The sequence below is a fragment of the Anoplopoma fimbria genome, chromosome 20 (assembly GCF_027596085.1).
Source record: "Anoplopoma fimbria isolate UVic2021 breed Golden Eagle Sablefish chromosome 20, Afim_UVic_2022, whole genome shotgun sequence".
NCBI lineage: Eukaryota > Metazoa > Chordata > Actinopteri > Perciformes > Anoplopomatidae > Anoplopoma > Anoplopoma fimbria.
Window position 1 is genome coordinate 16,981,391 of NC_072468.1, and position 14,815 is coordinate 16,996,205.

General features: G+C 42.8%; 1 protein-coding gene across 1 annotated transcript; it reads left to right on the forward strand.

The window, feature by feature from the left end:
* The first annotated feature begins 6,196 nt into the window (after positions 1 to 6,196).
* si:dkeyp-69b9.6 (uncharacterized) lies at positions 6,197 to 13,493 on the forward strand. Its single transcript, XM_054621791.1, is given in 3 exon segments — positions 6,197 to 9,256; positions 9,259 to 9,555; positions 9,844 to 13,493. Coding segments are annotated over 3 exon segments (4,404 nt in total). The 5' UTR covers positions 6,197 to 7,521; the 3' UTR covers positions 12,216 to 13,493.
* Positions 13,494 to 14,815: the final 1,322 nt, after the last annotated feature.

Consider the following 14,815-nt stretch of genomic DNA (forward strand, 5'->3'; position numbering starts at 1 on the left):
CCGGTCATAAATTCAAGTTTTTAAAAACATACTAAATCTTGATGCATGCCAGCTCCATTTCATTGAGAGGCAGTAACAGCATGCCTGGATTGGAAGGCCATCGATGCTTATATGGCCAAGTTTCCAGCTGTATGTTCTGTGCCTAGACATCGGCCTTATGACTACTTGATCTCAAGTGATTACTCATGTTTCCACTCGGGTACAAAAATATCTATTGAAAAAATCTGCAGCCTTCTAAACGTATGTGTAGACGACGTTGTTTTAACAGCCAATGAGGGATAGATGTGTTTGGGACGGGCCAGGAGTTGTTAAACCAGACTGGAGGCGGTCTGTTGTCTCAACTGCAGCAGTCTGACCCAATAACATATTATGGGTCGTACAAACTAAACCCATGATGCCATAATGTATGTGTTTTTCAGATAAATGTTTATCGAGTAGAGAAAAATGGAGGTCTAATGGAAACCTGAATGCTTTGAGTGTCTTTTTCAGGGAAATAGGACAAGTGACATACAGTAGTATTAGATTTTTTTAATAGAGCCACAAAAGGTCTGTAGCAAAGTCTGTAATATCTCACAAGCCATATCCATCGAAATGCATTATCACAATTTTATAAATGGTTAATCTAATTTGTGCAAGTATTGTATTTTGTATAGCTAGTACAATCAGAATATTTTGAGTGATCTCTTCAACATTAATTTGAGGATTCAACAAATTATGTGTTAGTATTTAATGAATTGTACAGTGCCAAACTCATAACATTTTGTTGTCTTTCTATTGTCATAGCCTCCTACAAGACTACTGGGGATATTTATTTTTCACAACTGAGAACTTACAGACAGGCGAGTCAGCTAAAAAGCTTAGAAAGAAATGAATGAATATGGTGTGTGTTTTTACCATTATGAATTCATTTAGGGAGAGGATGGTTAATGGCCACCTGAAATGTAAAGCATTATTAACAGTAAATTATATGGACAGGGATCGTGTCCATTAATGAAAATCATGGATTTATTTTCATGCCTATAAATTTCAAAACAACCCTTTTGTTATTGTTCAATGCATTGATCCCCTTGGATACGACAGTGACTTACAAAGAATTTGTATAATAAAGTTGGTGGAAAAAAATGGTTTTGTCATTTATTATAGACTGTGAGTTTCTTGCATTAATATTCTTGAATTCTTATTCTTCTTATTTTTTATTATTATTTTTAATAGTAACAATGTTATAATAATAAATAATAACCAAAGCAATGTTTCTGTCATTCAGTGATATTGGTATATATTCTTATCTTAGTAAGGAATATTTAAAGATTTTCCTTAACTATTTGGCCTTTCACACGCTTTTCCTAAAGAGACAAACATTGAGGTATATTGCATCTTACCTTGCAACAATATTAATACTAGTAAACTGAGCTGTGTGCCTTTCCGTTACTGCACTTGGAGGAGGAGACCCCCAAGTGCTTGTTGCTCACACATTGCTATCTACAATTTAGCAATAAATTGTTTGCACTAAACAAATTCAGGACTATCTTCAGTAGGACTAATTTGATGTGTAATTTAGTAAAAGTAAGACTCTGTTTGTAATAAAACACATGGCAAGCCATTGAGCTAGGCCTACTTATCTGTTTCAGCAGTAATCTATGTCGACATTTTCAGTGAGGAAGTATTTGGATCCTCTGCTTAAGTACAATAAAAATACTGCATTGAAATCATAAATTGAATGAGCAAAATGCACTAAAGTTTCAAAAGCTATCAAAAGTATTCATTGAGCAGAAAATTTGATTATAATTAATGGTGCATTCAAGTGTAAGTAGCTGGTGAAACTGGTCTAGATGGAGATACAATTGTATATTTATATATATGCTGTTGAGCAGTTTTTTCCATATCTTAATCTGTAAAGATTAAATGTAGAATTAACTAGTAGAAATATTAAGAGGCACAAAATGGAAATACTCAAATAAAGTACAAGTACCTACATTTTTTACTTAAGTCCAGCAGTGGTGTATAGGTTCTGAGACCAGTGGCTTGGTCAGAGACAATATTAAGATCCTAAAATAATCATAAGACAAATTAATGTTTTACATCGGGTCAGACCAGAAGCAACGGCTCTATATTATCAAAAAGCCATTAGTCTTCAGTTGGTTAGTGAACAAACAGAGTGGCTCTATGATACAATCCCACATGTGAGATATTGTATAAGCCACATTAAGGCTATACAGTGCCAGTGGGAGTGAGCAACTGTGGTTTTAAATGAAATGAAAAGGTGAAATTTGTCTTCATATAATTCACAGCTCTAGACCATCTGAGTGCCGAGTTATATCATCTGTACCTGCTGGATCCTTAGAGTGAGGTGAGGGCTACACAGCTCATATTTAAAACCTCCTGTGAATACATTTATTGCACTGAGATGTATGAAGGCTTAAATAAAAGAGCAGACGATGACATTGTGCTGAAAGTGAATTCATTTTTACAGGAGGTACACAAAGGGCACGGGAAATATTATGTTTGATTTAGGCACTGGCTGCCGCTGATGCATTGCAATCATTGTAATTTGCACATTTCACCACCAGGAGGTTCAGGAGCTCCCCGGCTCTGTCTGAGACAAAACCTGCATGAAGCCTCCACTCAAAATGTCTTTTCATTTCTAAGAAAAGCTGCCCACACTGTCCAACACCTGTCACCATTTATATAAATGCATTATGTATCTGCTAAGTAAAGTGAAACCCCATTTTCATAAATTGTTCACAGTTTAAGAGACTGACGGACAGCAGATTTGCTATAAAAGACACATTAATATTGCAAATACAGGAGTTAAGACATTCAGGGCCTTTCATGTTCCTGAGTAAATTATTATGCGTCCTACATGCTCTGTGCACAAGATTAGCATCGTAACCTAACCCAGGCATGATTACCATCCTTAAAGTCAGAGAGGCACAGAGCTGAAATTAGTCTCTTATTTGAGATTATAATGATTGAATCAATTCCACGATGTGTGATGATAAACCTGAGGTTTAATTCCCCTTGACTTTTCTGAAAGCTATGTCTTGATTCATATTTCTTAATAATTATATTGATCTGGAGTTTGTTGACTCATGGCTGATCACTTTTACACTGGCTCAATCGTGTACCTCTGTTTGAGATAGAGGAACAGGAGAGGCCAGAAGGAGATGTCAAGAAAAAAACCACTTCCTTTTTTATTTTGAGTGCCTCGAGAAATTCATCTGACTTGTTTTGTTCATTGTTATAAAATAATTTTTAATACTCTTTTAATTATGGATTTGTATGTGACTGAAAGGCCAATGAAAAATGAAATTACAAGCTCTTGGTTTTATGAAGCACTTCTTGTAAATACTACTATATCATTTATATAGTGACAAACAATACTGACAAACACTCAAATGGGACAGAGATCAAAGTAATTATATCCACTGAATAAATTTTACTTTGGTAGTGATAATTATGTTGGCATTGTGTCACAATGCCAATTGTGACACAATATCAATATCACAATATCATAATGTATTTATATTATATATACATATAAGACTTTTTCTTTACATATATATCTGACAATTGTGTTCACGCCCCCAAATTTACCATCAAATGTATCAGATTATACCTCTCTAGAGATTATACAGGCTAATTGACATAAAGTTTATTGTACTAATTTAGATGTGCAACGTTACTTTTATGGCATAAATTAAAATGAATGTGGACTGTGCATAAACCTTATTAATAAGATATTGAATTAATAAAAGATACAATAAAAGAGCACAACATAGGCAGCTTTTATTCACCTAATGCTATTATTTTTTTTATTAGTAATGGCCAAAAGACATCATTTTCCTCAAGTATAATAGGCCTATTAGACATCATCCATTATGCAGCCTGGGGTAAAGACCTCAACCTCCCGCTGAGACTTGGTAACTTTCTATAAGACCGTGCAGAGGGTTGAGGATGTGAACTGAAACCAACTACATGAATGTGTCACGCTTGCAGAAGACTGTTCCCCCTGTTTACCCCAACGGCGAAATCCACTGTGAGCCCTCTGCAGCCGCCCGCGAGCCCCGCTCGTGCTACCCGGAAATATTACAAGGGCCGGAAAGGACCGATGTTAAGGGAGCACACGTCACTCACTTTTACCCAAAAAAAAAATATCATCACCAAACCCATCCGAAATTTTTCTCGGACCGTCGAAAAATCTTCACCGGGAGCTCCCTGTCGACGCGAGCGGCCACCAACCTAAAGGCGAGGCGGAGGCTGCGGCTGCGTTTACGGCGTTGATTTTATGCCGGGGACCGCGTAAGTGTTCAGCTCAGCATCAGTGGTAACGGCTCAGGCTAACGGCTGGAACACGGCTCAGGCCAACGGCTGGAACACGGCTCAGGCCAACGGCTGGGTAACGGCTCAGGCTAACGGCTGGAACACAGCTCAGGCCAACGGCTGGGTAACGGCTCAGGCTAACGGCTGGAACACGGCACGCAGACATGGAAGCGGGGCGATAGCTAGCTAGGCGGGTTAGAAGAAGGCGTGACGGGCCTTCATCCATCCGCAGCCGTGCCTCTGCGACTGAACGCGTCGGTAAACATTTAGCCGATTAGGTTGCGCTTGTGTTTGTGCTAACGCTAGCATCGTGCTCACGGCTGTGCTTTTTACTAATGGGGAAACGGGACGACGGCTAGCGTTAGCTTCAGGCGGTGGGTCTAAGGTTGCGTGTGGCACCAAATGGCTAAACCCCGCCGAGCCAGGGTTACATATAACGCCAAAGAGGAACCGTGAAGTTTCGCATGCAAGCGCCTCCAATGTTTTCCCTTTCTGTTTCCTTTACATGATGTTAGTCAACACTGAAGCAGGATGCCTCTGTCATTACATGCGCTGATGTTTACACTGTGCAGCGGGAGTGATACCGACGTTAATCTCAACCATTTCTGCCCCTTTTTGTTTTTCTTCACAGGATCGGTGATTTACGTTAAAATGAGAGGCAGTGAAATGTGCGCTAGATTATCACCCTCATCTACCCGGGGAGCTCACTCCCCACTAGGCTCATCGCATCGATTAGAGGAAACGGTAAGATATTGCGAGGTGAGCAGAACGAGACCGATCACCGTTATCAGTGTGACGTGACGCTCAGCCTCCTCAGGAGAAGAATAACGGTACATTTGAGTTATTGCAAAAGTAAATACTGAGGCATAACGCAACAGTTACATGATTTATTCTCCCTTTTTTTTTTGGCTATGAACAGTGGATTTAGTTTTATGCATTTCATTAAATAACTATTATCATATTGTTGGTAGTTGTGGTTAGATTACATTTAACCCAACTTTTAATGACACTGCACATACTGAGTACAAGACCAACAAAAGACAGTTTAGCATAATTAAATGCTATTGATATAAATAAAAAATGAATCAATGGACAGGCTGAGTTAAAATCAATATGGGAAATTTGCAACATGAATGGATGTAACTTGATATTTACAGTCCAATATGTATTTTGACACACCTTAAGGTACTACACAGCATCTGATACATTGCAAATTTCCCCGCTGCGGGACTAATAAAGGATTATCTTATCTTATACTGTGTAATTCCCGCAACCATTTCAACTCAGGTGATTGAGCTCTTCTAATATTCCTTTTCAGAACATTTCTGAAACAAAAAACATTGACAGAGACGACATTTTTAACTGGTTTTTGGATAGGAATGAAACTAACCGTTGTTTAAAGTACTGAATGCTTGTATTCCTTTGTGATTATCTGGTAATAAACAAACTAAAACGGAAATGAAATGAAAAAAAGGCAATGGTGAGTAAGGTGCTAGAATTTCATTCTCTGTTGGCACAAAATGTAGACCGGAAAAACTGACAACTTCCTTGTGCTAACAATGACAAGCCATGATTTGCAGAATTTTGACAGCACAGATGGTAAAATGTAGCAGGGATGCAACCGGTGTAAGTATTGGGGGTGAAATCCAAATCAGTAATGTACACACACACCTGCATTTAACAAAACGAGAGGCATCTGCTGTCTAATGTGGCATTTCTTGCAAAATGGCTATACCTCACTATTCTGTCAGTATCTTTTCCTCACTAACATTTGGTACTTGCAGAGAATCCACATATACTGTATTTATACTTTACAAAATAAAGTGTGAGATACTGTACATCACTGAACCGCTGCAGCACACAAGGGTTAAACTGGTAGGTAAGTCAGTGTATAATATTGTCATAAATTGGGTCACTATCTCCAAGGTAGCTTTGTTAAGTAATCAATGTCTGCCTCCTTTCACCGTCAACCTTAATTGCAAAGGCCTAATATGAACAGATACATGTGTAGACAGTAAGAATGATGAAAGTAACTTTTGCCTCCTTAGTAAAGATGTACCTTATAATTATACGAATTGGCATTCATGCAACAATTCTGGTTGTGCTGCAATCCAGCAGAACCACATAATGGTAAGTTATAACAAAACGTAAAAGATTGCATATGTTTATTAGCATGTAGACGTGCCTGTCAAAGTAGACATAGCTGGAGAGAGATAACTTGAATTGTTGATTTTTGTATTTCTTCACCTCACATGAACAGAAAATGTAACCGGACATTGATTTGTTTATCGGTAATTTAGTAGATTAATATAGCGAGTATAGCGTATAGTACACAATAATAAAAAACTTTTGTTAGGTAAATTGCAGCATGAATATGATACTGGTGAGAACAGAAACCAAACAAAAGTTCCGATTTTTGTTCTCAAATCTAATGTATGTTTAGAAGAAAAAGGGCAAATTAAACCTTACGTCAAAGTATTCTAGTACACTTAAAATAAGCATTCTCATCAGTCAATTACTTTGATTTGCAGTTAGAATACAGAATTAATTCAAATAATCTTTTCACCTAATGTTAAAGTCCCTTCTGTAATGTTAGAGTGCAGACTTAGGTCAATGTCTATATAGATGCACCTTAATAGATAGGGGTCACCTCTGTATAGGTAGAAGGCCTATTAGCAAAGGACATTTTCAAAAGTCCTATTCCCCTCGATGACTTTCATCCCTTTTTGGATTTTGTTTTTTCAGCTGTAGGATCGTCTTGGCTGAACACGGATGAGGAATCTTGCTTAGATGAAGGATAATGTCAACGCAGTAACACTCAAGGGAAACAAGAAGAAGTCACTTGAACTGCTTCTCAATAAAAACTATTCTAAGCAATTTTAAAATTAGATGGATCTCATCTACCTGTCTTAAAGACGCTTTTACCCTTTGATCATAAACTCATCTTCCCGGCCACCCCACTCATTTTGGAAGTAGAGTGTGGGCAGTGGATATTCAACAGGGAGTAGCAGCACCAGAAGTAAACTATCTGGAGAGACGAACTTAAGATTTAAGACTTTCAAGTAGTTCTGGAAAAAAATTGTAGCATAACCTCACTACTAGGGTAAAGTTTGTCTTTCACCAGTCAGTGGTGGGATCTTTGTTGCCGCTCCTAGTGCTGGAGGTTTGGCCTGTGCACCCCCATGTGCCAGTGAGTGGGAAATGTTCCAATTTGGAAAGTACAATCTGGACATTATAGAGATGTTAAGTGGGCACCAGGCCCACCAGTTTAAAGGCCTCGGTTTAGATCGACAACTACAGCATCAGCAGCAAGTGCAACTTCACCAGCATCAACTCCAGCAGCAGCAGCAGCAGCAGGCTGAGTCTTCTGGAGCTCTTCTGTCTGGACTTGGCTTGGGCCCCCTGCAGGGGTCAAGAGGTAACGCCTTTTCTGATTCTGCCTCCATTTTTGCCAAGATGAGTGCCCCTCCTCCCCCACCTTTACAACAACAGCCTTCCTCATCTCAGAGCTCTCGTTCAAAGTCAAGCAAGATGAGCAGCAGCAGCTCAAGCCATTCGTCAGGCTACCCGCAGTTCCTGCGCTCTTTCCACCCGTCTGAGGCAGCACTAGCGCAGGAGCAGTTACATCCAGGTGTAGGGCGTTTTGAGCACTTTGCTGGGGGAAGTAGCAGTAGTGGGAGTGCTGGGGGATTAGGAGGATTAGTAACATCAGCACCTCCACCCCCCCCTCCTCTGCATCCCGGCCTCTCTATCCCCCAAGCATCATCTGGTCCCTCCTCCTCCTCTCCTTCCCCTTCAACATCCGTGGCCACCTCTAACAACCCGTCTAGCAGCAGTGCAGTCAGCTCATTGGGACACCAGTTGGTTGGGGCCCAGTCTGATGCACGAAGCCTTCACCAACAATTTAGTTGCATGTTAGCCGCTAATCAGTATTTCCTTTCTGGGGTGCCTTCTAATGCTAGTTTAGAGCAGTTTCTGGTTCAACAGGGAACCCATAACCACTTAGGGCTGGGTTTAAGTCAGACAGGTGGGGAGCCCAGTTCTAGTCTTGCGCCGCCTCCTGCTTTGCATTCTTCTCATTCACATGGCCACTCCACTCCCCAGTCACATCAGGGTCCACAGCAGCCACCCCAGCAGCAACAGCTTCCCCCTCACACCCTTTCTCACCCACACTCTCATTCCCATCCCCACCACCCGCTCCACCCTGGCTCCCATTCCTCATCTCTGGGTGGCTTTGACTTCCAGGGCATCCCCGTACTCTCGTCAAATCAGATAGCTTCTCTGATGCAGCAGGAAGCGGGTTTGCCGCTCCCCTTGCCACTTCATTTATCCTTATCTAAAGACGATGGTAAAGGGGAAAGTAGTGGAGGTGGAAGTAATAGTAGCGGCGGCAGTAGCAGTAGGAGGAAGAAAGCTATGGCTGGCTATTTGCCACAGAGAAAATCTGAGAGCAATAGTAATAGCAGCAGTGGCCATGGCCACGGCAGCCACAGTGGTAATCCCACTACTAGTAGTAATGGTGGAGGGCTTAGTCATGGTCAACCCCCAGCTTTAATTGGGAGTGGCGTTGGTATGTCAAATATGGGTGGAGACCCATCATCCCTGCTTGCCTCGTCATCTTCATCCTCATCAGTAGTTTCTTCCTCCTCCTCTGCTCCCTCTTCCACTGCTGCCTCAGTACTGGTTACTAATGATTCTCACCTTACTAAATCTGATAACCAGAGCTCAATGCAACCCAACAACACAGAGTCTGATTCAGAGCCCGTTTATAGCTGTGGAGAGTGTGGCAAAAGCTTCCCTCACCTTTCAAGCCTTCGCAGACATTTGCGCATGCATGAGCCAACCACTGCAGGTACTAGCAATTCTTCCTCTACCGGCCCAAACCCCATTCACATTAAAGCACAGGCTGACCCAAGCCTTCCTCATTCGACCCAAGAAACTCCCCCAACCCCCCAGTCAATACTTGTCCTAGCCCAGACAAAATATTTCATTGCCCTGATTGTGGCAAAGGCTTTAAGAAAAAAGGGCACCTCCTGCAACATGGTGTTATACACTCCTCAGCCCGCCCATATGGCTGCTCCACCTGCTCGCGGGCTTTTAATCGTAGAGAGTCACTGACACGCCATGAGAAGATTCATGAGGAAAAGCCATTCCGATGTCCCGCCTGTGGTCGTGCCTTCCGTGAGAGCACCTCTCTACTGAACCATGCTGCCTCAGGCACCTGCGGCAAGCCAGGTAGGGGACCCAAACAAAGGGGCAGCAAGACAGGATCTGATGGTGAGGACAGAGTCGGGGGAGGGGGTGGAGGAGGTAATGGAGGAGGGGGAACTTATCAGAGCAATAGGGGGGTAATTTATGGGAAGACTGAGGAAGAAGATGGTGTAATCATTGTGGGGGAAGGAGAACCAAAATCAGGTTTAGGATGTGATGGTCTGTTTCAGTCTGGAAGGGGAGGGAATTCAAATGACAGGGACAGAACAGATGCTAAATACCCCACTGACTACTCTCGGAATCGTTACACAGGCTACCATGATGACCATCGTTCTCAAGGTAATCCATCTCCATGCTACTCTGGTGCCTCCCCCTGTGGAAGTGGGATGGCGGGCCCAGCTCTGAGAAAGGCACCCTTGGCTCCAACACTGCATCCACACTCACAGAGCCACAACCAGCACCACCATCCGCAGCAACAGCCCCACCTGCCCCTCTCTTCTCTACTGGATGACTCAGAGGATGATGTCACTAGCTCTGTCAATAATGCAATCTCTGCTATAACGGCAGCTAGTAACAGTGGAAATAGAGGGGATGATAGGGGAGACATCATAGGAGGTCTACTAGGTGGTCTTGGTTTAGGTCCTCTGGGCTCACCTTCATCAACATCTGGTATAGATAAAAATTTCAGAGGTGGTGGGAGCCAGGAGGCTATGAGCAGCAACCCACAGAATCCTACCGCCAAACCAAAACGTCCACGCAAACCCAGGGCTAAGAAAGATCCTGCAGCGGGTGGACTGCCCCCCAAACGAAGGCAATACACCCCCAGAATGGGGCCCAGTGGCCTGCCACGCACTCACCTCTGCAGTGTCTGTGGGAAGGGATTTGCACGCCGCGAGACCCTACGCAGACACGACCGCATCCACACTGGAGAGAAGCCCCACCACTGCACTGTTTGTGGAAAGTATTTCAGAGAGGCTTTTCACCTCAGCAAGCATCAAACAGTCCACTCTGGGGCCAAGAATTACAAATGCAGCATCTGTGGGAAAGAGTTTGGTTACTCCCAGAGCCTCAGGAGGCACAGCAAACTCCACCAGAAAGGGGAGCTGGAAGAGGTGCCCACGACACCAGCCGCGGAGAACCTTAACAGCTTTAACCCAAACCCTCAATGTAGCGTGGCCCCAGACAGGAGCCAGAACCAAGCACCAAGCACCTCCTATTACTCCTACCCTCAAGACGTCAAGCCTCAAGACTCCAACCCCCAGGCACAGCCTCCACCCCCATCCCACCCACAGCCCCCACCTCCGCCTCGACTCTACACCTGTGCTATATGTTGGAAGTCCTTCCGCCACCACTTCCATCTGACCGCCCACCACCAGACGGTCCATGAAGGTGGTGGTGAGAAGCTCTTTTGCTGTGAGGTGTGTGGAAAAGCATTCGCTTACTCCAACAGCCTCACTCGACACAGGCAGTCGCAGCACGGGATGACCCGTACGGATCCGCCTAATCCACAAGAAGGCAGCAGCGGGTCTGGAGACAACAGAGGTGGGAGTGATGTTAATCAGTCCACATCAGAGAGCGAGGCTGCCACCAATGCCCTGCTGCAGATGGCTCCTTCCACAGAAGGCCATGGAGGGCAGAGTCTTAGTGTCGTCACTCATAGCCACCAACAGCCGCCCCCGCAACCACCACCCGGTTACTCTCCTCTCTTTTATGATGCTGCGGCCCAGTCTTCGGCCTCTAATGCTCCATCTTACTCGCAGCCTCTGCCTCCAAACTCCACAATCATGGCCCCCCAGCACCCGCATTCCCCAGCCGGGGTGAAAGGAGAGCACATATATCCAGCTGGATCCCGTAGCCGTACGCTCCACACCACCGCCCCGTTCCAGCCCCTCACGGAACTGCCCTCCACCGAACATCATCATCTGCATCATCATCATCATATCTCCCACCATCATCTTCATCATCAGCCAGGTACCCAGTCCCACCAGCACCTTGACTGCAGCATCCAATTTTCACACGATGACATGAGACGACACAAGAAGAAAAAAAAAAAGTCCAACAGGAGAGATTGGAGAGAAAATAAATGGGATTCCCAAGATTTAGTCAGATTCGATGGAAGCAAAAAGAAGAGAAAGATAAATTGTACAATAAGAAGGCAAATGAATAAAAAACAAGGCTCTCTCCGTTTGACAATTAGGCGAGGAGGAGAAGGATCAGGTAGTGGTGGGTATAAGCTTGTCAACACTGGGGGGATGAAGGAGCAGATCCTCTCGTCTCTGAAAGTCCCTGTGAAACGTTTCGGCTGTCCTATATGCCCCAATTCTGTGTTTTCCCGTAAAGCGGGACTGCTAGTCCACATGGCAGTTAAACACCCACAGAAAGCCTCGACGCCTCAGGAGCGACTCAGGTGCAGTGTGTGTGGGAAGCAGTCTCACAGGGCTTTGTCAGCCTTCATCCATCGGGCCTCCCATCGTGCCAGAGGGACTTTCTCCTGCCGACGCTGCTCCACCCGCTTCTGGAATGCTACGTTGCTCTACAGGCACAAAGTGTCCTGCCGCCGCAGGGCTAAAGGACTGCAGCGAGGAGATAGTAACAGGCTGAAGCTTTCAAAGAGACCAGGAGAGAGGGAGACCCGCGAAGGTCAGGAGGAGATCCCGTACCTACAGGCACCATATAGATACTGAGTGTCCTGGTACCTGAAAAGAGTGGCAAACCAGTGGGATATTTCAGTTCTCAAATGGGAAGGCGAGAAAAAAAAGGGACTTAAAAAAAGGCGAATGCTGCCTTTTAGGATAATTTTCCTCATGTCTCTGTTGACATCTACTCTGCTGACTATTAGAATGAGTGTGTTAACAACTACTGTAGAGCATCCTATAAAATTTCACCAGAAATCCTTCCAGATTATATTGGAAGGTGTTTTCAAAGACGTGACTGTTTCCATAGGTTCATTAACCCCTTAAGTGCATTGACACTATGCTTGGCTGACACTGTGCAGTTACTAGACAAGTTTAGGTGAAATGACCTGCTAATGTACTTCTCTTCCCCGTAACTAGACCCCCCCTGCTACACCTCTTGCTGTATGATAAACGTCTCTGCTGTGTACTTTGTCTTGTTGTTGTTCACTTAGAGGCTCTGAGGATTTTTTTAAACATGTAAAGTGCATTTATTAGGAGTAGGGACATGAGGACAAAGACCTTTTGTTGATAGTTTGTCAGTGCATGTTTGTTCTCTGGTCAAGTTTTTAGCTGAGGTTGTGAAATCACCTAAAGTATGTGATGGTTTATTCAGTATATGCCCAGAAGTTTGTAGTGTTAAAACTTGATTTAAAAGTTGCTCTATATTCCCTAGTGATTGAATCACGTATAGATAAAATGTCAAAGTTGCTGGTAATTAGCATTTCAAGGTTCCCTCTCCCGCCAAAATGAAGAAACTTACAAAAAGCCTTGCTTAGTATGTTCACTTTACTTAATTTGTTTGAGATATTCCTAGCTTTTATACCAAGAGATTGAAAACAGGTTAAACAAGTGGACTGTAACACATGTTTATCTCATGTTATTTGTATGCTCTTTTTAGCAGTGATTATTTCTACAGTACTTCACGGTGTGTTAAAGACAAGGACCTATATCATAATAGAAACAAATGTAATATTCCATGTATTTATGTGTGTAACCCAATCAGTCTTCATGCCGATCTTATACTTAACACCTTCTCTCTTTTTACTTTGTGCTGAGCTGCAATCATACTCTTACTGTTAAGCCTTTTTTTTTTTTTTTTCTTCTGAAGCAAGTTTTAAATTCATCTTGTCACTTTATTCACATATGAAATGTTCATACCCCTGTCAAGCCTTCCCTTTTTTTTTTTCTTCTGAAGAAAAATTATAGTTTTAGTAGATTTCTATCACATTATTTACTGAGAAGTCAGTAGTTGATTATATTTCAGCAATGAATAAACCTTAAGTGTAATCATTTGTTTTCCTTTCATTTGTCATTTAAAGTTACCTTTTGCGATATCCAGAACATGGTAAGAACTGCTAGTCAAGAGTTAGTTGGTGACAGTTGTAACTGTCAGCAAAGTTAGTATTGAAGTTTTAATATTACATTTATCTTCATGTCCTGTGTGAATTCCATATCACTGTGGATTAAATGGTTTCCAGGATGTATAAGAATCCGAATCACCTTCATTGGCCAAGTATGTATACATATAAAAGGAATTTGGTTCCGTTTTTGTGCTCTGATTGTACACAGAAATAGAAAACAGCGAGGAACAAGGACAACCAAGCTTACAAATAAAGGTAGACAGCACTATTATGTACGCAAGTAGTGAAAAAATGGTGCATACATAAATATATACAAAAAGCATATAAGGTCAAGTGTTCGGTAAGTTGTAAAATATACAAATAGTGCAAATAAATAAATACTGATTGGTATATGTGGTTTGGACGGTTATGTAGAGGATGTGCATGTAAACCTGTCTAAATACTGTATACAGCTTGCAGGATTTATATATATATATATATATTTAATTTATTTATTCAACTTTTATTTCAGACACAAGGGTGTAGACAGTGTGTGACTGGTGACTGATTTAACTGTTCATCACAGTGACGAGCTGTGGGAAGAAACTGATCTTGTGTCTGGTTGCTTTGTCGTCCAGTGTTCTGTTGTGCTATCAGAGTCTAAACAGGTTGTAAGAGGTCTGCAGTGATGCTTCCTGCCCGTTTCCTGTATCTGGTGGAGAATAAATCCTGAATGGAGGGCAGGCTGCCACCAGTTATCTTCTCTGCCGTCCTAACGGTCCATTGTGGTCTGATCCTGTCCTGGTTGGTGGCTAATCTAAACCAGAGTGTGATGGACGTGCAGAGAACAGGCTGTTATTGCAGTGTAGAATTGTATCAGCAGCTTCTGAGGCAGGTTGAAGGAAGTACATCCTCTCCAGGGCTTTTATCTCTTCAGGTCCTGGTAGATGGTGGATCCCAGAAACCTGAAGGATTCCACAACAAATACAGAGTTGTTCATTGTGATATTGCAATAAATTACAGTAAAGGTCCTAGGTTTTTCATGGGGTTGGCCAGATTAATCCAGGGTAATGGAACTGTTTTCAATAATTAAAATGCACAGTATATATTATCAGTATACCTGAAACTGGTTGTGTAAAACTTCTCACTCATGGCCCCACTAGATGGCAGTAGGCAACTCATTTATACTGTACTTGGCCTGTTGTTGATAAGTGTGGCAGTCACATGGATTTTGCACTGATAGGGGCCGGACTGGTGAGGCTGAGTGTT